At 42.3% G+C, this 24,865-nt stretch overlaps 1 protein-coding gene and 1 non-coding gene across 7 annotated transcripts in view; one reads left to right on the top strand and one right to left on the bottom strand.

Annotated features, from left to right (window-relative positions):
• Positions 1-22,794, top strand: part of KATNA1 (katanin catalytic subunit A1) — a 67,026-nt gene extending 44,232 nt beyond the window's left edge. For 2 of the 6 annotated variants that reach the window (XM_045391383.2, XM_074037216.1), the window contains exons 5-11: positions 12,197-12,318; positions 13,943-14,048; positions 15,533-15,691; positions 18,990-19,116; positions 19,696-19,830; positions 20,153-20,279; positions 22,436-22,794. In XM_045391383.2, the coding sequence (XP_045247318.2) occupies positions 12,197-12,318; positions 13,943-14,048; positions 15,533-15,691; positions 18,990-19,116; positions 19,696-19,830; positions 20,153-20,279; positions 22,436-22,634 (975 nt within the window). In that variant the 3' untranslated portion in view covers positions 22,635-22,794. The remainder of the gene's footprint in view (positions 1-12,196; positions 12,319-13,942; positions 14,049-15,532; positions 15,692-18,989; positions 19,117-19,695; positions 19,831-20,152; positions 20,280-22,435) is intronic. The other 4 variants (XM_074037218.1, XM_074037217.1, XM_074037219.1 and 1 more) reach the window with 3 other exon arrangements.
• Positions 22,795-22,918: 124 nt separating this feature from the next.
• On the bottom strand, positions 22,919-23,053 carry LOC123573231 (small nucleolar RNA SNORA2/SNORA34 family). The gene has a single exon (XR_006697960.1). It is a non-coding gene; the product is annotated as a small nucleolar RNA SNORA2/SNORA34 family (small nucleolar RNA).
• Between the last annotated feature and the right edge of the window lie 1,812 nt (positions 23,054-24,865).

Genomic DNA, 24,865 nt, shown 5'->3' with positions numbered 1-24,865 from the left:
ACTGAAACTTCATACCCATTAAACAATAACTCACCATTCAACCTCCCTCCAGCCATAAGCAGCTACCCTTCTACCTCCTGTCTCTGTGAATTCGGCTACTTATATAAGTGGATCATATAGCATTTGTCTTTTCGTGACAGGCTTATTTATAGCCATCCCTGGTATCTTTAGTTACTGTTTGTGTGGAGTATCTTTTTTCATTCTTACACTTTTAACGTATGTGTGTGTCTAGATCTAAAGTGTCTCTTGTAGACAACATATAGTTGGTTCATGTTTTTTTTTTTTTGAGATGGAGTCTTGCTCTGTCACCCAGGCTGGAGTGCAGTGGCCGGATCTCAGCTCACTGCAAGCTCCGCCTCCCGGGTTTATGCCATTCTCCTGCCTCAGCCTCCCAAGTAGCTGAGACTACAGGCGCCCACCACCTCGCCCGGCTAGTTTTTTGTATTTTTTTTAGTAGAGACGGGGTTTCACCATGTTAGCCAGGATGGGCTCGATCTCCTGACCTCGCGATCCACCCATCTCGGCCTCCCAAAGTGCTGGGATTACAGGCTTGAGCCACTGCGCCCGGCTGGTTCATGTTTTTTATTTTAAAATTTATTTTATTAATTTTAGAGACAGGGTCTCACTGCATTGCCCAGACTGGAGTACAGTAAATATTCACAGTGTGCTATATCATAATGCACTAAAGCCTCAAACTCCTAAGTTCCAGTGATCTGCCCCCCTTCCCCCACCAGCTGAGACTGTAGGTGCACACCCTGTCGGTTTTTTATCCATTCTGCCAGTTTGTCTTTTGATGGGAGGGTTTAATCCATTTAAGGTAATTACTGATAAGGAGAGACTTCTGTTATTTCAGTTTTTTATATGCCTATCCATCTTTTTCCTTAATTTTCTACATTAGTGGCTGGGGATGGTGCTTATGCCTGTAATCCTAGCACTTTGGGAGGCCGAGACAGACGGATTGCCTGAGCTCAGGAGTTCGAGACCAGCATGGACAAGATGGTGAAACCCCTCTCTACTAAAATAGAAAAAATCAACTGGGCGTGGTGGCGGGTGCCTGTAATCCCAGCTACTCAGGAGGCTGAGGCACGAGAATCGCTTGAACCCGGGAGGCAGAGGTTGCGGTGAGCCAAGATTGCGCCACTGCACCCCAGCCTAGATGACAGCACAAAACTCCGTCTCAAAAAAAAAATAAAAATAAAAAAATAATTTTCTACTTCTGTCTTCTTTTGTGTTTAGTTGATTTTTTTTTTTTTTTCTTGAGATGGAGTTTTGCTCTGTCACCCAGCCTGGAGTGTAGTGGCGCGATCTCAGCTCACTGCAACCTCAGCCTCCCGGGTTCAAGCGATTGTCCTGCATCAGCCTTCTGCATAGCTGGGATTACAGCGACATGTCAACATACCCAGCTAATTTTTGTATTTTTAGTGGAGACAAGGTTTCACGATGTTGGTCAGGCTGGTCTCAAACTCTTGACCTCAAGTGATTCGCCCGCCTCGGCCTTCCAAAGTGCTGGGATTATGGGCGTGAGCCACCACACCAGGTCATTTAGTTGATTTTTTGCAGTGAAATGTTTTAATTCCCTTCTCATTTTCTTTTGTGTATATTTGTATATTTTATAGCTGTTTTCTTTATGGTCTCCATGTTTCTCAGGCCGGAATATGGTGGCAAGATCATAGCTACTTGTAGACTCAAGTTTCTGGGCTCAAGCGATCCTCCCACCTTAGTCTCCTGAGTAGCTGGGACTACAGGTGTACACCTCCAAGCCTGGCTGATGTTTTCATCTTTTTTGTTGAGACAGGGTCTCACTCTGTTGCGCAGGCTGGTCTCAAACTCCTGGCCTTAAGCAATCCTTGCATTTCAGCCTCTCAAAGTACTGGGATTACAAGCATGAGCCAACCATGTGTGACTCACAGAGACTTTAAAAATTCCCCTGTGTGTAGTTACTTTTGAATTTCCTAGACTTTAAATGTCTGTTTCCCCAAAAGGGAAAAAAGAGAAAAATGAAGGGATGGGGGAAATAAAAGGTCGGTGGCCCTTTAACTCTCGGGAAGTTGCTTCAGCCTGAGGGGGAAGGGCTTGCAACAGTGGGAGGAGGGGTGCAACCATAGCTGCCCCCCATGACTGCAAGGTCAGAAGCTGCATTTGGCAATCAAAACACAAATATCCAGTTTTTGGAGGACCGGGTCCTTTTTGACCATCCTGGCTCCTGTGAAATGCCTGCAGACTCCTCCAGGAACACATGTACAGTTGCCCACTAAGGTACTAGGGGCTGAGAAGTTTATTCCGTTTTGTGCTGCTATCACAGAATACCACAGACTGGGTAATTTATAAAGAACAGAATTTTTTTCACTCACAGTTTGGAGGCTAGGAAGTCCAAGATCAGGGCGCGGCCATGTTCAGTTGTTTGGTGAGGGCTGTATCCTCTGGAGTGGAGGAATACTTTGTTGTCACATGGCTGAAGGAAGAAGGCAGGAAACCCAAATGCTGTCTGATGCCTCTCTATAAGGGCCTTACTCCCATTCATGAGTAAGGAACCCTTGTGGCATAATCCCCTCTCAAAGGCCCAGCTTTTAATACTAGCACATTAGCTATTGAGTTTCAACACCTTGCTTTTGGAAGGACACATTAAAACCATAGCAGTAGCTGGGCTGAAATTAACCAAAATTAACCATAATTTGTCATTTACCATCCAGGTTTCCCCCTGGAAGTTGCATTCCTCCCAATAGACTCCAAAGTTCCTAAATAGTTGCATCAGACAGATTCTGCGGGTGCAGTTTTTGTTTAGGTGGAGATACAGATTCTTGATGCTTCCTACTCTGCCAGTCTTCCACTATCCTGTCCCAAGAATGGATTTTTATGTTCATCTTCTATCTTGTCACCTTAATACTATGCTAGAATTGTTCATTCTAGGAGAATTTTTGTAGATTCCTTAGTATTTTCTTTGTGGACAATTATGTTATCTGCAAATATTTCTGTATTTTTGGATTTCTATGCCTTTATTTCCTCTTCTTACCTTATTGCATTGGCTAGAACTTCCAGTACTGTGTCAAATAAGAGTGACAAAGTAGATGTCCTTGCTGTGTTCCTGATTTTAGGAGGAAAGAATTCAGTGTTTCATCATAGAGAGTATAATGTTAGCTGTAGGTGTTTTTGTAGATGCTCTTCTTTTTTTTTTTTTTTTTTTTTTTTTTTTTTTTTTTTTTTTGAGACAGAGTCTCGCTCTGTCGCCCAGGCTGGAGTGCAGTGGCACGATCTCCGCTCACTGCAAGCTCCGCCTCCTGGGTTCACGCCATTCTCCTGCCTCAGCCTCCTGAGTAGTTGGGACTACAGGCACCTGCTACCATGCCTGGCTAATTTTTTATGTTTTTAGTAGAGACGAGGTTTCACCATGTTAGCCAGGATGGTTTTGTAGATACTCTTTATCAGGTTGAGGATATTCCCTTTAAATTCTATTTTTCTGAGAGCTTATGTCCTGAATGGGTATTCAGTTTTAGCACATGCTTTTCTGCATTTGTTGCATGATCACACGGGTCTTTTTCTTTAGTCTCTTAATATAGTGGATTATATTAATTAATTTTTGAACATTGAACTAGTCTTATGTCCCTGGAATAATTCTCACTTGATCATGGTATGTAATTCTTTTTATATCTTGCTGGATTCTATTTGGTAATATTTTGTTAACAGTTTTTGCATCTGTGTATTCATGAATGATACTAGTCTATAGTTTTTGCTTTGTTTTGTTTTTTGGAACTGTCTTCATCTGATTTCAGCATCAGGGTAATATAGCCTTTTATAAAATGAATTGAGAAATGTTCCTTCTGTGCTCTGGAAGAGTTTGTATAGAATTGATTTAATTCTTTAAAAAAAAACTTTTTTTTGAGACAGGGTCTCACTCTGTCACCCAGACTGGAATACAGTGGTGTGATCTTGGCTCACTGCAACCTCCTCCTCCTGGGTTCAAGAGATTCTTGTGCTTCAGCCTCCCGAGTAACTGGGATTACAGATACGTGCCACCATGCCTTGCTACTTTTTTTGTATTTGTAGCAGAGACAGGGTTTCACCATGTTGGCCAGGCTGGTCTCGAACTCCTGACCTCAGGTGATCCACCCGCCTTGGCCTCCCAGCAGGATTACAGGTGTGACCGCCGCGCCCAGCCTTAATTCTTTTTTTTTTTTTTTGAGACCGAGTCTCACGCTGTTGTCCAGGCTGGAGTGCAGTGGCGCGATCTCGGCTCACTGCAAGCTCCGCCTCCCGGGTTCCCACCATTCTCCTGCCTCAGCCTCCTGAGTAGCTGGGACTACAGGCGCCTGCCACCGCGCCCGGCTAATTTTTTGTATTTTTAGTAGAGACGGGGTTTCACTGTGGTCTCGATCTCCTGACCTTGTGATCCGCCCGCCTCGGCCTCCCAAAGTGCTGGGATTACAGGCTTGAGCCACCGCGTCCGGCCTTAATTCTTTTTTAAATGTTTCTACAATGAAACCACCTGGGCTTGAATATTTCTTTGAAACTATGAATCACCTTCGTTAATAGTTATGGCACTGTTCAGATTATCTTCTTTTATTGGTGAGTTTTGGTAGAGACAGGGTTTCACCATGTTGGCCAGGCTGGTCTTGAACTCCTGACCTCGGGTGATATACCCACCTCAACCTCCCAAAGTGCTGGAATTATAGGCATGAGCCACCGTGTCTAGCCATATTCCTTATTCTTTAAGTGCTTGCAGGTCTATAATGATAGCTCCTTTTTCATTCCTGATATCAGTAATATGTGTTCTCTGTCCTTTTTGCATTGCCGGTATTGCTAGAGGTTTGTCAATTTTTAATCTTTTTAAAAGACTCCTTTGTTTCATTGATTTTTCTCTGTGGTTATTCTGTTTTTAACTTTATTGCTTTTTGCTCTTATCAATATCCTTTTCTTTTCTTTTCTTTTTGAGATAGAGTTTCACTCTTGTTGCCCAGGGTGGAGTGCAATAGCATGATCTCAGCTCACTGCAACCTCCACCTCCCAGGTTCAAGTGATTCTCCTGCCTCCGCCTCCTGAGTAGCTGAGATTACAGGCCCCCACCACCATGCTCAGCTAATTTTTGTGTTTTTAGTACAGCCAGAGTTTCGCCATGTTGGGCAGGCTGGTCTCAAACTCTTGACTTCAGGCTGTCCCTCCTGCCTTGGCCTCCCAAAGTGGTGAGATTACAGGCATGAGCCACTGCCCCTGGCCTAATATTTTCCTTTTTAGCTTTGAGTTTATTTTGTTCTTTTCTACATTCATGAGATAAAAGCTTAAATGATTATTTGAGACTTTTTTTTTTTTTTTTTTTCCTGAGATGGAATCTTGCTCTGTTGCCCAGGCTGGAGTGCAATGGTGCAGTCTTGGCTCACTGCAACCACCTTCCAGGTTCAAGCAATTCTCCTCCCTCAGTCTCCTGAGTAGCTGGGACTACAGGAGTGGAACACCATGCCCAGCTAATTTTTGTATTTTTAGAAGAGACGGGGTTTTGCCATGTTGGCCACGCTGGTCTCAAATTCCTGACCTCGGGTGATCCACCTGCCTTGGCCTCCCAAAGTGCTGGGATTACAGGTGTGAGCCACTGCGCCCAGCCTGAGACTTTTTTTTCTTATCTAACATATGCATTTAGTGCTCTAAATTGCCCTCTCAGCCCTGATTTAACTGTGTCCCAGAAATGTTGATAAGTTGTATCTTTATTTTCCTTCAGGTCAGTGTGTTCTTTGATAGCCACTGAGACTTCCTCTTTGACCTGGATTATTTAGTAGCGTGTTGTTTAGTTTCCAATTGTGTGGAGATATTCTTGTTTTCTTCCTGTTACTGATTTCTAGTTTGGATCTTTTGTGCTTTGAGAATATATTTCATATAATTTCAATTTTTAAAAAACTTGTCTAAGTTTGTTTTTGGCTCAAGATATGGTCTGTTTTGGTATATGTTCTGTGAACACTTGAAAAGAGTATGTATGTTGCTGTTGTGAGGTGGAATTTTCTATAAATGTCTGTTGGATCCTTTGGATGGTGGTGTTGCTGAGCTCTATATCCTTGCTGATTTTTTTTTTTTTTTTTGAGATAGGGTCTGTGTTGCCCAGGCTGGAGTGCAGTGGCACCGATCATAGCTCAGTGCGACCTTGAACTCCTTAGGCTCAAGGGATCTTCCTGATTCAGTCTCCCAAGTAGCTGGGACTACAGATGTGTGCTACCACACCTGGCTAATTTTTTAATTTTTATTTTGCAGAGACAGGATTTTTTTTTTTTTTTTTTTTGAGACAGAGTTTCGCTCTTGTTGCCCAGGCTGGAGTACAATGGCGCGATCTCGGCTCACCACAACCTCTGCCTCCCAGGTTCAAGCGATTCTCCTGCCTCAGCTTCCCAAGTAGCTGGGATTATAGGCATGTGCCACCACACTTGGCTCATTTTGTATTTTTAGTAGAGATGGGGTTTCTCCATGTTGGTCAGGCTGGTCTTGAACTCTGACCTCAGGTGATCTGCCCACCTCGGCCTCCCAAAGTGCTGGGATTACAGACATGAGCCACCGCCCCCAGCCTATGTTTTTTTTTTTTTTGAGATGGAGTCCAGGCTGAAGTGCAGTGGCGCGATCTCAGCTCACTGCAATTTGTGCCTGCCGGGTTCAAGCAATTCTCCTGCCACAGCCTCCCAAGTAGCTGGGATTACAGGTGCCCGCCACTGTGCCCCACTAATTTTTGTATTTTTAGTAGAGACGGGGTTTCACTGTATTGGCCAGGCTGGTCTCAAACTCCTGACCTCATGACCTGCCCGCCTCCGCCTCCCAAAGTGCTGGGATTACAGGCGCGAGCCTCCACACCTGGCCGAGACAGGATCTTATTTTATTGCCCAAGCTGGTCTTGAAGTCTTGGGCTCAAGCAGTCTTGCCACCTTGGCCTCCCAAAGTGCTAAGATTATAAGGCGTGGGCCACCGCACCTGGCCTGAGTTTTTTTCTTGAAAAAATCCTTTTTTTTTTTTTTTCTTAAAAAATACTATGCCACTACTTCCTCTGGCTTGCTTTTCTGGAAGAAATCTGCTTTCATCCAAATTGTTTTTCCCAATAAGCAAGGTGTTGATATTCTTTCATTGCTTTCAATTTTTTCTTTGTCTTTAGTTTTCAGAAATTAAAGTATAATGTGTGTTGGCATGGAGTCTTGGGGCCTTCTATTTGTTTCTGAGGCTATTTTTCTTCATAATGTTTCAAGTACATTCATAATTACTTATTGAAGCATGTAAAAGGCTTTAAAATCTGTCAGGAAACTCTTAACATCGCTGTCATCTTGGTCTTGGCATCTGTTGATTGTCTCTTTTAGTTTGAGATCTTCGTGGTTCTTGGTATGAGGAATTTTCTGTTGAAACCTGGACATTTTCATATTATATTACGAGACTCTAGATCTTATTTAAACCTGTTTAGCTGACTTTTCCTAACATTGCTCTGGCAGGGAGAATAGGGATGCCACCACTGCCGGGTGGGGATGGAAGTTCAGGTTCTCCAGCCAGCCTCTGTCGGCACCTGCCTAGGGGCAGAGGCCTTCTCATTACCCCTGAGCTGTGGTGGAAGTTCTCCACACGCTCTCCAGAGACACTGTGGTTGGGGAGTGGAAGTCCAGGTTCCCTCTATGATGTCCAGTGACTGTGGCGGGGGGGGGGTGGGAGAGAGGAGAACATGCAGGGGCTCTTGTTCATTTCATTCTTGGGAATGAAAGTTTCAGCTTCTTAGTTAGCCTCTGATTCTACCGTGGTGGGGGTTTGAGGTACCTCATTGTAGGCTTCCAGAGATAGAAAGTGCTAGGCCTTCCACCCTGCCTTTGCTGCCCTGGGTGGGGCTGGGGCCACAAGTCTTTGGTGGTGCTTGACTGGAGTAGAGTGTTAATTGTCTAAAAGCTCTGTCTTGCTAGACTGCCCCTTTTCTGGTCCTTTGCCCAGAAAGAGCAAGCTTCTGTTGGGGCGTTTTTGTTTGTTCAAATTGGTGTATCCAGGTTGCTGGCTCTTCAGCCCCAAGTCTGGATATTTGAAAGAGAGAAAACCTGGGGAACTCACACCATGTTTGAGTTCCTTAGTGGCTCCGCTGGCTTCTTAGCACCTTTCAGAGTCCTCCTGTGTTTGTGGTATGTATAGTACCCAAGGGTTTTAGCTCTACCTAGCAGAAGAAATGCTGAAAAGTATGTTCAATCTTCCTAGAAATGAGAACCCAGCTGTCATTTTTAATTAACTCTCTTAATTGAGGGTAATGGGTTTTGTATTTATAATTTTGCCAACTTTTTTTTTTTTTTTTTTTTTTTGGAGACAGAGTCTCGCTCTGTCGCCCGGGCTGGAGTGCAGTGGCCGGATCTCAGCTCACTGCAAGCTCCGCCTCCTGGGTTCACGCCATTCTCCTGCCTCAGCCTCCCGAGTAGCTGGGACTACAGGCGCCCACCACCGCGCCCGGCTAATTTTTTTTATTTTTTAGTAGAGACGGGGTTTCACCGTGTTAACCAGGATGGTCTCGATCTCCTGACCTCGTGATCCGCCCGTCTCGGCCTCCCAAAGTGCTGGGATTACAGGCTTGAGCCACCGCGCCCGGCCAATTTTGCCAACTTTTAAAAGAACTAGTTTTTTTTTTTTTTTTTTTGAGATGGCGTCTCACTCTGTCACCCAGGCTGGAGTGCAGTGGCGTGATCTCGGCTCACTGTAACTTCTGCCTCCTGGGTTCAAGCAATTCTCCTGCCTCAGCCTCCCGAATAGCTGGGATTACAGGTGTGCGCCATCATGTCTGGCTAATTTTTGTGTTGTTAGTAGAGACGGGGTTTTATCATGTTGGCCAGGCTGGTCTCGAACTACTGACCTAAGGTAATCTGCCTGCCTCGGCCTCCCAAAGTGCTGGGATTATAGGCGTGAGCCACCGAGCCCAACAAAAGAACTAGTTTTAAACCCAAGGACTTATGTCCTGATTCATCTGTCTATCTGAAACTTTATTTTGAGCGTGAAAAAAGGAGTCTAGGTCCCTTTAAATCCCTCAACTGTTTTTTTCCACTTCCTACTAGTTACTGTTTTCACTTAGAACAAGTTGTTTGTTTTTATTTGAGATGGAGTCTTGTTCTGTCACCCAGGCTGGAGTGCAGTAGTGCAATCTCAGCTCACCGTAACCTCCACCTCCTGGGTTCAAGCGATTCTCTGGCCTCAGCCTCTTGAGTAGCTGGGACTACAGGTGTGTACCACCATGCCCAGCTAATTTTTTTGTATTTTTAGTAGAGAGGGGATTTCACCATGTTGGCCAGCCTGATCTCGAACTCCTGGCCTCAAGTGATCCACCCGCCTCAGTCTCTGTAAGTGCTAGAATTATAAGCATGAGCCACTGCACCTGGCCGGGAACAAATTATTAGATAGATGTATACCTAAAAGAAATTGTACTACTTCAACTAATTAAATAAAATCCTACTAAATATGTCAGCATTTGAAATTCCACAGCTTCCTTTGGCTGGCCTATCACAACACTGTTTCTTTTTTCTGCCAACTTGAATTTGTTTTGCTTTGTCTGCGAACATTCCCTTAGTACTGTGTTCTGTGGGAGAAAAGAAAGAGAAAGAGAAAATGCCTTATATTTGTATCTTCCCTGGCTTACAGCATGTTCCTGATAGTCAGGGACAGTGTCTTCTTTCTGTTCTCCATAGCTGCTAACACAGAACAGATACTTGTTAAATACCTGTAAATGAATAACAACTTTATAAATACTTTGAAGAAAAGATTATCTTCTCTTTTAAATGTTACACAGTTCTGGCCAGGTGTGGTGGCTCACGCCTGTAATCCCAGCACTTTGGGAGGCCGAGGTGGGTGAATCACCTGAGGTCAGGAGTTCGAGACCAGCCTGGCCAACATGGTGAAACCCCGTCTCTACTAAAAATATAAAAAGTTAGCCAGGTGTGGTGGCGCATGCCTGTAATCCCAGCTACTCGGAAGGCTGAGACAGGAGAATTGCTTGAACCTGGGAGGCAGAGGTTGCAGTGAGCCAAGATCGTGCCACTGTACTCCAGCCTGGGCAACAAGAGTGAAACTCCGTCTCAAAAAAAAAAAAAAAAAAAATTACACAGTTCCTTCCTTGAATCTTTTAATGTTAATATTGGAGGCTCAATACACACATTGTGAAACAGATGCTTATTTGGCCATCTAGGTTAACATTTTGAATATCATAAATATTAGTTAAGTCTGGACATTAATAATGGCATTAGCACCAGTTGGCAAAGGAATCATCATGTTATGTGCAAAAAAAATGTTATGGGAATTGGGTAACAATCTTAGTACGACAGAAGAAATGTTTATTTACCCTAATGCAGGGCTTCATAAATTTTCTTGGCCTTTAAAATTCTTAAGTATCTTCATTTTTATATAGCATCTCTAGGCCAGGATACCCATCCACTTCTGAAAAATACCTATCCATTTATGAAGAAGCTAGGTTCAAACAGTTTGTGTTCTAGCAGTTTAACACCTGCTGGGCCCTATTACACAGTTTCTCAAACTCTGCAGTTGGAATGGACATTCTACCCTCATTCCTTTTCCACATTGATTTTCTCTCTGTACATTTTATCACAGCAACTGCCCAAAACCCAGCTTCACAAAAATATGGCATTATTGAGGCCGGACAGAGTATCTCACACCTGTAATCCCAGCACTTTGGGAGGCCAAGGTGGGCGGATCACTTGAGGTCAGCAGTTCGAGACTAGCCTGGCCAATGTTCTGAAACCCCGTCTCTACTAAACATAATTAGCCGGGCGTGGTGGTGCACACCTGTCATCCTACTCAGAAGGCTGAGACAGGAGAATTGTTTGAACCCAGGAGGTGGAGGTTGCAGTGAGCCAAGATCACACTACTACACTCTAGCTTGGGCAACAGAGTGAGACTCTATCTCATAAATAAATAAATAAGGCATTATTGAAGAGGATATAGCAGTCTTACGTAGGAATTGTGAACTACCTTGAGCTAGTAGTTCACACAATGTTCAACAGCTGTTGCTGTGTTTCTTTCATAAATTTAAAGTATCCCACAGTACCTTGCGAGTTTGCCATTGTGTCCTGGGTATTGAGTACATAGTTTGGGAACTGTGGCCCTAATGACTGTTATCACAGAGGGTGAGAGGAATCCCATGTAAGGACTGAGATATGTCTTTTGGAGGGTAGTGGGAATAATGAAAAGGGATATTTTTAGGAGCATTGACGAGGGCCAAGTAGGTGTTTAAAGATTGAGCCATAGGCCGGGCGCGGTGGCTCAAGCCTGTAATCCCAGCACTTTGGGAGGCCGAGACGGGCGGATCACGAGGTCAGGAGATCGAGACCATCCTGGCTAACATGGTGAAACCCCGTCTCTACTAAAAAAATACAAAAAACTAGCCAGGCGAGTGGCGGGCGCCTGTAGTCCCAGCTACTCGGGAGGCTGAGGCAGGAGAATGGCGTAAACCCGGGAGGCGGAGCTTGCAGTGAGCTGAGATCCGGCCACTGCACTCCAGCCTGGGCGACAGAGCGAGACTCTGTCTCAAAAAAAAAAAAAAAAAAAAGATTGAGCCATAGTCTTGGCTAAATAAGCCAAGTCTTTAATCTGATCTCCTCTAAAGGATTGAAATACATTTTGTGTTCATCTGATATTTGCTTGCGACCACATTTATCTCAGTATTAATTTTTTTATGCTAGCCAGTTCATATGCATGGTCATTTTTGTTTCCCTTTGATACTTTTGATACATCAAACCAATGTTGATATAGAAGGATGACTTAGAGTCTTTGATCCTATCCTTGTTATTGTACTATTGTGTTATTGTGTTAGCTTTTTTTTTTTTTTTTTTGGAGACAGAGTCTCGCTCTGTCACCCAGACTGGAGTGCAATGGCACGATCTTGGCTCACTGCAAGCTCTGCCTCCTGGGTTCATGCCATTCTCCTGCCTCAGCCTCCCGAGTAGCTGGGACTACAGGCGCCCGCTACCACGCCCAGCTAATTTTTTGTATTTTTAGTAGAGACGGGGTTTCACCGTGTTAACCAGGATGGTCTCGATTTCCTGACCTCATGATCCACCTGCCTCGGCCTCCCAAAGTGCTGGGATTACAGGCATGAGCTACCACGCCCAGCCAAATGATGTATTAGCTTTTTAAAGGATGTCACTTGAGTCCAATCTGTGTTTCTGACTCACAGAAACAAAATAAATGAATCAAAAGCTCTTGTTTTTTTATCTTGATGTAGAACAAATCACCTGCTGCAGTAACAGAACCAGAGACAAATAAATTTGACAGTACCGGATATGATAAAGACTTAGTAGAAGCTTTGGAAAGAGATATAATTTCCCAGAATCCCAATGTTCGATGGTAAGTCATACCACAACCAAATAACTGGGTGCTGATGTTGCTTTTCGAAATGGAAAATGGAGAATGTACAGAAGAGCAGAACTTGAGGACAGACCTGGAGTATGTACAGCATGAGCATAATTTCCCTGCATTCAGCCTGTTCCAATTTTTGTCTGAGAGTCTGAGGTTTTTGTTTTTGTTTTTTAGAGACAGGTTCTCACTCTGTTGCCCAGGCTGGAGGACAGTGGCTTGATCATAGCTCACTGCAGGCTTAGACTTCTAGGCTCAAGTGATCCTCCTGTCACAGCCTTCCAAGTAGCTGGGACCATAGGTGCACACTACCACATCTAGCTAATTTTTAAAAATGTTTTGTAGAGATGGAGTCTTGATCAGGCTGGTCTTGAACTCCTGGGTTCAAGTGATCCTCCTGCCTCAGCCTCCCAAAGTGCTAGGATTACAGTCATGAGCCATTGCACCTGGCCAAGGCAATGATTTGTATGTATGTGTGTTGCTTATTATCTATAGCATCCTAGAAATGTTTCTTTTATTTTCTTTTAGAGCAGTGGTTCTCAACTTTATTAATATTACATGTAATCAAAGATCTGTAATGTATTACAGTGAGTTAAAGTTAACTTTTCCCCAAAGTTAGGTATATTATATTTCTGTTAAAACCTTAATGATTATTAGGTATGGGTTTGAATTATATTAAAAAATATTGGGGGCCGGGCGCGGTGGCTCACACCTGTAATCCCAGCACTTTGGAAGGCCGAGGCGGGCAGATCACATGGTCAGGAGATCGAGACCATCCTAGCTAACACGGTGAAACCCCGTCTCTACTTAAAAAAAAAAAAAAAAAAAAAAAATTAGCCGGGCATGCAGTGGGCCAAGATGGTATGGTACCACTGCACTTCAGCCTGGACGTTAGAGTGAGACTCTGTCTCAAAAAAAAAAAAAAAAAAAAATTGGGGGACATTAACATTTTATACAATGAAAATAGTTTTTTGTTTTGTTTTGTTTTGTTTAACAGAAATTGCCACATGTAGCAGTAGTAGTAGGTACTCTAGTGGTTGGAGATGACTTTATAGCAATCTCTATGATACTCTTTAACCTTGGCATCTACCTCTTAATAGAGCTGGAGGCAAAGCAGCTATGTTGTAGCGTGTCTTTGCCTTATACCCTTTTTATTCTTTATGCTTTTTTTTAATTAAAAAAATGGGCTAATTGTTTCTAAATCATGGAGGTTATGGAATGAGGACCATAAAAGCAGGAGTTTAAAATGAGATGACACAGAACCCTGAAGAGTGTGCCTGTAGACTATGTTCTCATGATCCAGGCTAAAAACTGTCAACTGCCAAGAACTGAAGAAAACATTGTGCTCTTTATATATCTGCTGGTTGACATGGTGGGCCTCATTGCAGTGTTAGTCCACCCGTGCTCTGAGAGAGGCTCACCATTCTGTCAGCAGCGCATATATCTGCTGGTTGACACGGTGGGCCTCATCACAGTGCATTAGTTCACCCGGGCTCAAAGAGAGGCTCACCATTCTGTCAGCAGTGCAACATCGTGTGCTTCCAGTGGTTCTCATGAGTGACTGCATAGGCATGTATCATCTAAGGGGTTGTTAATAAAATGTCCTCTCTTTCAGGGATGATATCGCTGATTTAGTAGAAGCTAAGAAGTTGCTTAAGGAAGCTGTAGTGTTACCAATGTGGATGCCTGAATTCTTTAAGGGCATTAGAAGACCATGGAAAGTAAGTTTATTACTGTGATGACATTGTCAAAGTAAATGGCAGCATGTTGATATAGACAGCCAATATTTATCTATATTGGGAAAAGTGGAGGGAGAAAGTAGAGTAAGGACATTTTTAAATTAAAAGGTATATGTTGTGCTGCTGAGAATTTTGTTAGACCATAAGCTATTGCAAGATTTCTAGAATAAGGAATACATACAATGTGATCTTTGGAAAGTGGAATACACAGCATTAAAATTTAGAATTTGGCTGGGCGTGGTGGCTCACGCCTGTAATCCCAGCACTTTAGGAGGCCGAGGTGGGCGGATCACCTGAGGTCAGGAGTTTGAGACCAGCCTGACCAACATGGAGAAACCCCATCTCTACTAAAAATACAAAATTAGCTGGGCATGGTGACGCGTGCCTGTAATCCCAGCTACTCGGGAGGCTGAGGCAGGAGGATTGCCTGAACCTGGGAGGCGGAGGTTGCAGTGAGCCGAGATCACGCCATTGTACTCCAGCCTGGGCAACAAGAGCAAAACTGTGTCTCAAAAAAAAAAAAAAAAAAAAATTAGAATTCACCCCATTTAGAATGAGCTTGTAGTCAGCTAGTGCAGAAATGCTTATTATGTCATGTTGCATGATTGTAACCTGTATTTTGGGGATTGTTCTCAATAAATTAATGGGAAATACCTGCATGTGATAAATACTTTTTAAAGTCATGGGCTGATCTAAAAAAAGACCATCAAAAAAGCCTTTCTTGGATTTGGAAGACACACTAATAGGTAACTCTGCATGTATGAATAGTTGTAAAAATTCTTTATACATTAAGTGATAAGCAAGATATAAAATGATAGACATACTTTGAATAAATTATATATATATATATTTTGTTTGTTTTGTTTTGGGACGGAGTCTTGTTCTGTCACCAGGCTGGAGTGCAGTGCGATCTTGGCTCGCTGCAACCTCTGCCTTCCAGGTTGAAGCGATTCCCCTGCCTCAGCCTCCCGAGTAGCTGGGATTACAGGCACGTACCACCACGCCCAGCTAACTTTTTTTGTATTTTAGTAGAGACAGGGTTTCACGTGTTGGCCAGGATGGTCCCGATCTCCTGACCTCGTGATCTGCCTGCCTCAGCCTCTCAAAGTGCTGGGATTACAGGTGTGAGCCACCACGCCTGGCCGAATAAATTATATTTTTAAAAAACCTAATTTGTCTGAGCAAAAGGACAATCAGGATATAAATTCAGATGTTAATGGTACCTCTGTTAGGGTGTTGATATTATAAACTACTTTTTCTCATCTTTGAGTTCCAAATTTTTAATAATATGGTTATCTTCTTTTTTAATGGGAAGAGTAAATTTGTGACAAAGTTTATCTGTTTGTCTTTTATTTGTCTTGATATTATATATAAGTTGGTTGAAATTTCCTACTTAGTAATGACATTTTTATGAATTAGAACAATAGCAGATAAATCCTCTGCTTCGGCTATTATATTCGCAACAGGGAGTACTGATGGTCGGCCCACCTGGCACGGGGAAGACGCTCCTTGCTAAAGCAGTAGCTACAGAATGCAAGACAACATTCTTCAATGTCTCTTCATCAACTCTGACTTCCAAATACAGAGGAGAATCTGAGAAGCTTGTTCGTCTTCTGTTTGAAATGGTGAATGTTTGAGACAGCTCTAATGATTCCTTACCTCTCTAAAAGGGGAGAAAGAGAGCTGTAACTATCTCCAGTGTATGGAATAGTTAGGCAGGGTGCCATTTTGCCCAGAGTATGATTCGGTGTCCTTAAAGCTAGCTTTCTTTACAAACATGAATAATTAGAGTTTCTCTTTGTCTCTTTTTCTCCAGATGTAGATCCAAATCTACCAGTTTTGGGGCATGCTCACATTATGGGATCTGCATTACTAATCTTCTGTAGGAATCTGAAATTATTGTGTTTTTTAAATCAATAGGTTTAGTTATAATATGATAACCACAGTATTGTAACAATGATGCCAAAAGGTGAGAATCGTAAGTTATTGTGGAACTTAGGTTATCTCCAATCTATTAACTATATCAAATGCCTTCATTTTAATGACCTAATCTTTGGATTAGGTTCTTTCTTCCACCAATACAAATCAGAGTACCAAGAGAAGAAATGTAATTCAACAAGTTCTGATAGAGTGTTTAGATTGAATTCCACAGCCTTTTAAACTTCAGACTTTGTTAAGCTTCACTGATTACTTCTTGCCTCTAAGAAACAGAGTAGTTTTATGTAATTAGGATAGAGTTATGCTATTAGTGACAAAGATGTGAATGTTTTTTTATTTTGAAATGGGTTCTCACTCTTGCCTAGGCTGATATGCAGGAGCATGATCACAACTCGCTGCAGCCGTGACCTCCCAGGCTCAAGTGATCCTCCCATCTAAGCGTCCCAAGTAGCTGGGACAATGGACATGAGCCACCACACCCAGCTAATTTTTTTTTTTTTTTTTTACAGATGGGGTCTTGCTGTGTTGCCCAGGCTGATCTCGAACTCCTGGGTTCAAGTGATCCTCTTGCTTCAGACTCCCAAAGTGCTGGATTTACAGGCAGGGGTCCCCAGTCCTGGTCAAGACATGAATTCTATTCTTTTAAACAGGGTCTCATTCTGTCACCTAGGCTGGAGTGCAGTGTTACAATCTCAGCTCACAGCAGCCTTCACCTCCTAGCCTCAAACGATCCTCCCACCTTAGCCTCCTGAGTAGCTGGGACTACAGATGTGCACTACCATGCCTGGCTAATTTTTGTATTTTTAGTAGAGATGAGGTTTTGCCATGTTGCCCAGGCTGGTCTTGAACTCCTGACCCCAGGTGATCTGCCCTCTTGGCCTCCCAAAGTGCTAGGATTACAGGTATGAGCCACTGTGCCTGGCCTTTTTTGGTTTTTTTGTAGAGATGAAGTCTCACTATGTTGCCCAGGCTAGTCTAGAACTCCTGGCCTCAAACAGTCCTCTTGCCTAGACCCCATAAAGTGCTGGGATTCCAGGCAAGAGCCATTGTGTTCAGCTTTTTTTTTTTTTTTTTTTAAGATAAGCTCTCACTATGTTGTACAGGTTGTAGTGCAGTGGTTATTCACAGGCATAATCATACTGTACTGCATCCTCCTCTCTAAGCCTCCCAAGTAGCTGGGACTTCAGGCGTGTACCACTGCACTCAGCTTTCAAGCCTTATTTTTATTGTCCTTAGGGTAATGAACTCTCGAGAAATTAGCCCTCATTTTTGTCATAGTTCCAGCAAAAGTCCAACGATTAATATTTGGCCTGTTTTGAGTTTCATATCTATGCCTAAACTCCTTGTTTTTGATCAGAGAATTGGAGTGCTCTGATTGGCCAGGCCTGAAAAAAACCCCTGGAGCTCCAAGTAGAGTTAGCCTCTTTTAAAGGAGTGGAATAGGAATGAAAGAGGGGCCGGGCATGGTGGCTCACTCACGCCTGTAATCCCAGCACTTTGGGAGGTCGAGGCTAGCAGATCACTTGAGGTCAGGAGTTCGAGACCAGCCTGGCCAACATGATGAAACCCCGTCTCTACTAAAAATACAAAAATTAGCCGGGTATGGTCGTGTGCACCTGTAATCCCAGCTACTTGGGAGGCTGAGGCAGGAGAATCGCTTCAACCTGGGTGGCAGAGGTTGCAGTGAGCTGAGATCGTGGTGTTGCACTCCAGACTGGGAGACACAGCAAGACTCCTGTCTCAAAAGAAGAAAGAAAGAAAAAGAAAAGGAAGGAAGGAAGAAAGGAAAGGAAGTAAAGGGAGGAAGGATGATTTGCAAATGAAAAAGAGGCTTCTTTTACCAGATGTGTGCTGTGCAGGGAGAACCAATTGGTGTCCTCTACAGTACCTTCCTGGGCCAGCTAAACCCAGGACACATAGCCTTTACTTGAAGTCAGATCATTCTACATACCCTCAGTATGTGGGAAGAATCAGTCTAGTCACTTTTGCTTGGTGTGGCAACAGATTGAAATTTAATTTGTGTTGATGTAGGTTCTTTTGATAGATGGTTCCTAACTAAAATTTGAGAATTTTCTTGGATGTTTTAATGATGATTAAGTTCACTCTTTCCCTCTCCATTTCTTGAAAAAGTACAAAAATATTTATACACAGAAACCCAAGTATTGACTCTTCTTTAAAGATGAAATTATCCTGCTAGGTACAGTGGCTCATGTCTGTAATCCTAGCATTTTGGGAGGCCGAGGCAGGAAGATTGCTTAAGTCTAGGAGTTTGAGACCAGCCTGGGCAACATAATAAGACACCATCTCTACCAAAAAATATAAAAATAAGCCTGGTGTGGTGGCACACACCTGTAGTCCTGGCTGCTCGAGAGGTTGAGGTGAGAGGATTGCTTAAGCCCAGGAGCTCAAAGTTGAAGTGAGCTAAAATCTTATCACTGCACCCCAGCCTGGATGACAGAGCAAGACCCTGCCTCTTAAGAAAAATAAATAAAAAATGGTTGCATTAGAAGCCATACTTTAGCTGTTCTAATTCTATCCCATCTCCCCAATATTAGTGTGAAAGATGCACAGTGTGGCAAACTCGTTAGCTGTTTTGTTGTTTTCTTTCTTTCCTCGTTTTAGAGACAGGTTCTCACTCTGTCACCCAGTCTGGAATACAGTGGTGTGGTGTGATCATAGCTCACTGCAGCCTTGAACTCCTGGCCTCAAGGGATCCTCTCACCTATTCCCCTGAGTAGCTGGGACTCGGGCACGTGTAACCACACTCAACTAATATTTTAATTTTCTGTAGAGATGGAGTCTTGCTATGTTGCCCAGGCTGGTCTCGAACTCTTGGGCTCAATCCATCCTCCTGCCTCACCCTCCCAGTGTTGGGATTACAAGTGTGAGCCACTGCGCCCAGCCTCCCTCAGCTGTTTTCTGATTGCTAACCTGTGGATTATTTTAAAATGAAATAGCTTGGTATTGCATGATTTTTTCCTTTAGGCTCGATTTTATTCTCCAGCCACCATATTTATTGATGAGATAGACTCCATTTGTAGTCGCCGAGGGACTTCTGAAGAACATGAAGCAAGCAGAAGGGTGAAAGCGGAGCTGCTGGTTCAAATGGATGGTATCTATGTGTTTAGCATGAGTTGACCAGGGACGGGAGGTTGTTAGGTATGGCGTCTCCAGCTCCAGTTGGTCAAACTTTACTCATACTGCTAACCCAAGGCTTTTAATAGGTATTCATAACTTCAGATGGACTAGAGGGGGTGGCAAGTAGTTCCTGATAGTGATAGTAATAGATCTGGTACACTGACAGTGGTGACAAGTCAGAATTAATGGCCACCCACAGGGCACCCTTTTGGTATATACAACTATCTTACTTTAGCTATGAAATTGAAATAAAAATAAATGCAGATAAATTGGCCTTAGAGTTTATGTATGCTTTGAAAAAGATTTAAAATTGTTATGTAGTTGAACTGATCTGGCTTTCGATTAAATCTATTTTGAGTCATATATTTGCTTACTATAGAACTCATTTTCTTTGGATTACAAATTCACATATGTACCACTTAAGTCTTAAGGAGGCTTGAAGACTATGCTTCCTTGTATTGTACTGAATATCTGATGATCTTTAAATAGCTGAGCTTTATTTGGTATATTCTAACTTAATATCTTTTTCACTCTCTCCTTACCCTTATTTTAGGTGTTGGAGGTGCTTCTGAAAATGATGACCCTTCCAAAATGGTTATGGTTCTGGCAGCTACTAATTTTCCCTGGGATATAGATGAGGCTTTAAGACGACGCCTTGAGAAACGAATCTATATTCCTTTGCCATCAGGTATCTTCTTTTCAGTCTCGTCAGAAAGCCTGTTAACTTTCAGGTAGTTTTGTTTAGAGAATTTAAAATTTGGTATTAACTAACTTTCCCGAAGAGATACATGAGGAGTATCTTCCCTTACAGTACTAGTTAGGCTAAATGCCTTAATAATAAACAGTAAGGAATTAAAAAGTAAAGAATGGCTCTTGAATTAAGCAAATGATCTCTTCTTAGAGATCCAGTTCTTACTGGAAAACAACATCTCACACAAAGAAGATTTGAGACAACAGTATACTATGTTTATGCTGCAGGCTTACATTTTAAAATTTGTTTCTACCATTAGCAAAAGGCAGGGAGGAGCTATTACGAATAAGTCTACGTGAGCTGGAATTGGCTGATGATGTTGACCTTGCAAGTATAGCAGAAAACATGGAAGGTTATTCAGGTGCGGACATTACCAACGTGTGCAGGTATGGATTATCACGGAAGCATAGGTTTTTGTAGGCATAAACTTCTAATATGAAGTTTCTTGGTTTTGTTTTTTGAGACCAAGTCTTGCTCTGTCACCCAGACTGCGGAGTAGAGGCGCATTCACAGCTCACTGCAGCCTGAAACTCCTGGGCTCAAGTGATCCTCTGACGTGAAGTTTTTATGCTGAATTAAGATAGATCAATATCTTGGTGGTGGCTCACGCCTGTAATCTCAGCACTTTGGGAGGCCAAGTGGGAGATCACTGGAGCTCAGGAGTTTGACTGGCCTGGGCGACATAGCAAGACCTCATCTCCATGAAAAAATTTTAAAAATTAGCTGGGCATGGTGGTGCCCACTTGTGGTTACCACCTGCTCTGGAAGCTGAGGCAGGAGGATTGCTTGAGCCCAGGAGGTTGACGTTGCAGTGAGCCATGATTGTGCCCCTGCACCCCAGCCTGGGCAACAGAGCAAGACCCTGTGTCCAAAAAAAAAAAAAAAAAAAAAGATGAATAAAGACTCATATTCCAGTTTTTTGTTTTGTTTGGTTTTGTTTGGTTTTTTGAGACAGACTCTTGCTCTGTCACCCAGGCTGGAGTGCAGTGGTCTGATCTCAGCTCACTGCAACCTCTGCCTCCTGGGTTCAAGTGATTCTTGTGCCTCAGCCTCCTGAGTAGCTGGGACTACAGGTGTGTGTCACCACACATTTTTGTATTTTTAGTAGAGATGGGGTTTCACCATGTTGGACAGGCTGGTCTCAACTCCTGACCTCAAGTAATCCGCCTGCCTCAGCCTCCCAAAGTGCTGAGATTACAGGCGTGAGCCACTGTGCCCAGCCCCCCATACATTTTGTAGACAGGGTCACAAATTCTGGTTTTGTTGGTGTTAGCAGGTACTGGTAAGATATCTGGGTATCTTTCATGTCAGTGAAGAGTCTACAGTTCATTTGAAAGCTACAAGTTCAAGAAGCTAATGTTAGGATAAATTGTGTAAAATAGAACATCAATAATTGTCTTGGATTAAAAAAATTGTTGGTGCCTTTGTTCACTATATTATAAAATAGGAAATGATTGTGAAAAATATTGACTTGCCATATGCACAGAGTACAGTCTCATTCTCAGTGAACTTATCCTAAATGTGATAGAATAGCAGTAAAAAGAAAAAAAGACTGTCTTTAATCCAGCTAGTTCAAGTCGGTTTTGTCCTAATCTAAGTATCAGTAGAGACACTTAATTACCCAGGGGCGGCCGGGCGCGGTGGCTCAAGCCTGTAATCCCAGCACTTTGGGAGGCTGAGACGGGCGGATCACTAGGTCAGGAGATCAAGACCATCCTGGCTAACACGGTGAAACCCTGTCTCTACTAAAAAATACAAAAAACTAGCCGGGCGAGGTGGCGGGTGCCTGTAGTCCCAGCTACTCAGGAGGCTGAGACAGGAGAATGGCCCGAACCCGGGAGGCGGAGCTTGCAGTGAGCTGAGATCCGGCCACTGCACTCCAGCCTGGGCGACAGAGCGAGACTCCGTCTCAAAAAAAAAAAAAAAAAAAATTACCCAGGGGCTTGACTGCGCTCATTTCCTCCTCTCTGAAGTGAGCATCCCACACAGGGTTCTGAGGATTAAAGCTAAGGTGAATACATCAATCAGCTGTATTGCTATCCCTTTGCATAAATGGTGGCTGCTATTAAGGATAAAACTTGGTAAAAGGAAAGAGCTATTTGAATCTGAAGTTTTTTTTTTTTTTAAACACAAATAGAGGAGAAAAGGAGAAACCACTGAACTTACCTAGCTTTTCCTCTACATGGAGAAAATATTTAATTTTCTTAACAGGTTCTCTTCTGACTCTGTGATGCTTATTCTTCATTTTATTGAATAGTTATAATGAAATTCAAATTGCTAGCTTTAATAACCCTTTTACTTTTTCTGGGGCTTTATATTCAGTATTAATTATTTAAATTAGCATCCTATTTCATTACAGATTTAACTGCTTAAAAAACACAACAGGCTTTGTATTCCAATAAGCTTCTCCACAATACTACATATATATAATTAGAGAATGCTACAACAGATCAATTGAAAATGTTTCTATTAACAGGTTTTCATTTAACCAAAGTAACACTTTGTCTGTTGTTATTGTTGTTGTTTTTAACTTAAAACCTAGGGATGCGTCCTTGATGGCAATGAGAAGGCGCATTGAAGGTTTGACTCCAGAGGAAATCCGAAATCTTTCCAAAGAAGAAATGCACATGCCTACAACTATGGAGGATTTTGAGATGGCTTTAAAAAAGGTTTCTAAGTCAGTGTCTGCTGCAGACATTGAAAGATATGAGAAATGGATATTTGAGTTTGGATCATGCTAAATTCTCACATGTAAATTGTGAGAAATGTGCCTTAAGTGTTTGAATATTAAATGCAGTAATTCATTGCACTGAGTGCTATATTTTTTTTAACTTTCATAATGGTAAGATTTTTTTTAAACCCTTATGATTCTGAATAAAGGCAATATTTTTAAGCTGAAAATTTGTTTTACTTTAGCATTACTAGATTTCTATTTCACTGACCACAAATGTTACAACACAAATGTTACCTAGCTTGGAAAGCTGTCTTTTCTTTTTTATCTTTGCTTTTTCTATTTTTTTCAAGACTGTGTTTCTTCCAACTGAACTGGCCATTCATATTGGGATTAGCCAACAGACCATAAGACAGACATCAATCTTGGCTCTTGTTTGAAACCAACAGCTACAATGGCAAACCACCACCTGTCTTGATTCGGGGCCTAGGAAAGCTGTCTTTATATGCACTTCTAACTTGGCATCTTCTCTCCCACTGTTTGCTGCTGTCACTCCTTCTAGGGAGGAAAAAATTGGCTCTAGCTCCAGTTAAACTTTACCCATTGCCTCTGGGTGCCTGTGGATAACTGAAAATCCCTGAACAGTTTTACACAGTAGCTAATTAAAGCATGAGCCAAGCCCATAACACCTGGTGTTATGGTAGCTTCCCTTCACCTCCTGGGAGAGTTTTAAAGACACATTTTACTTTGCATTTTAAAAAGAAAAAATAAAAGTCTTACTTGACTTTGATTTTGCCTACATAAGAGGCTGCACTTTAGGCAAATAATAGGCATTTCTAAACCTGTGCTGCTCATAGTACTCTAATCACTCATTAACTCATGCATACTAAACATAGCTAAAGTAATAGTTAATGGTATAAGTTAGTAAGTGAAATAAAAGTTAATGGTATAAAATTTAGGTAAGATTTCCATGTGTGACTGCTTAGAAAAAAATAATTTACCATGTTATCACAACCATAGAAAACAGAGCCTCAGGAGATTGCAGACCTTGCTATGGTCCCAAGTCTTACTGAGAAAGAAAGAAGCCCGGATAGGGATCTTCTGACTGCAAAGTCTACACTCTCCAATAGACCGTGTAGCCTCCTAAAGTTTTTTCTTCACTAGAATCTGTAAGCTTATGCTTAATAGATAAAATAAGACCATGTCATCATTTGGAGTTAGAACTGGTGCTTTCTAATAACTTACGGAATAAGAAAGGGTGTAAAGAAAGTGTTACTAGCTGGTAACTCTAGGATCAAATTATAAGTTGCAGGTTATTTTTTTTTCCAGCAGTATTCCATGCAATGTAACAATTAAAGTCTGGCAAAATGAAACATCACTCCTTCATTCTACTTCTTGTCATCCTCTCCACCCCCACCACACACATATGTTTGGCCTAAATATAAAGTGGTCTCAAAAAAACCAACCATGGCCGGGCATGGTGGCTCACGCCTGTAATTCTAGCACTTTGGGAGGCCTAGGTGGGTGGATTACCTGAGGTCAGGAGATTGAGACCAGCCTGGCCAACACGGTGACACCCCATCGCTACTAAAAATACAAAAATTAGCCGGGCATGGTGGTGGGAGTCTGTAATCCCAGCTACTCAGGAGGCTGAGGCAGAATTGCTTGAACCTGGGAGGCGGAGGTTGCAGTGAGCTGAGATCACATCATTGCACTCCAGCCTGGGCAACAAGAGTGAAACTCCATCTCAAAAAAAAAAAAACAACCATTACTTTCTTGGATAATGTTTTCAAAATGATGGGTTGCAATAAAAATATTTTTTAATAAAACAATAGAAACTATCACATAATGAGAGATGAGTTATATGTACTCATTCACATTATAAAATATTAGTATGTCAATATGAGTGATGGTTTAAAAAGGTAATAAAACACTTTTAGGGTAAACAGCACTGTATCTAGAACCACAAGACCAAGGGCACAATCTAACTCATGGTATCATTGGACTCATTCAATTTGAGCCATGCTTTCAGCCAGTGTAAATGAAAGTATACCTACTCCTGCATCTCGGTCATTCTTACCTGGGCAAAGGTTTTATATCGGTGTAACCAAAACGGCTATACTTTTTTCCTCAAAAAAAAAAAAAAAAAAAAAGTTTATTTTGGAGTGAGAACGTGTCATACTACTTTTAAATCTTGGCGCATTCAAGGTAAGTAGTCTTGGTACAGGATACAATCAAATCATGATACACTTTAGTGATTTTATAGTGAGTCACACACTTCATATAAAGGCACACTACTAA

This window comes from Macaca fascicularis, chromosome 4 (genome assembly GCF_037993035.2).
Source record: "Macaca fascicularis isolate 582-1 chromosome 4, T2T-MFA8v1.1".
NCBI classification, from domain to species: domain Eukaryota; kingdom Metazoa; phylum Chordata; class Mammalia; order Primates; family Cercopithecidae; genus Macaca; species Macaca fascicularis.
The sequence above is the reverse complement of the archived record's forward strand: the minus strand, read 5'-3'. Positions and strand labels throughout refer to the sequence as shown.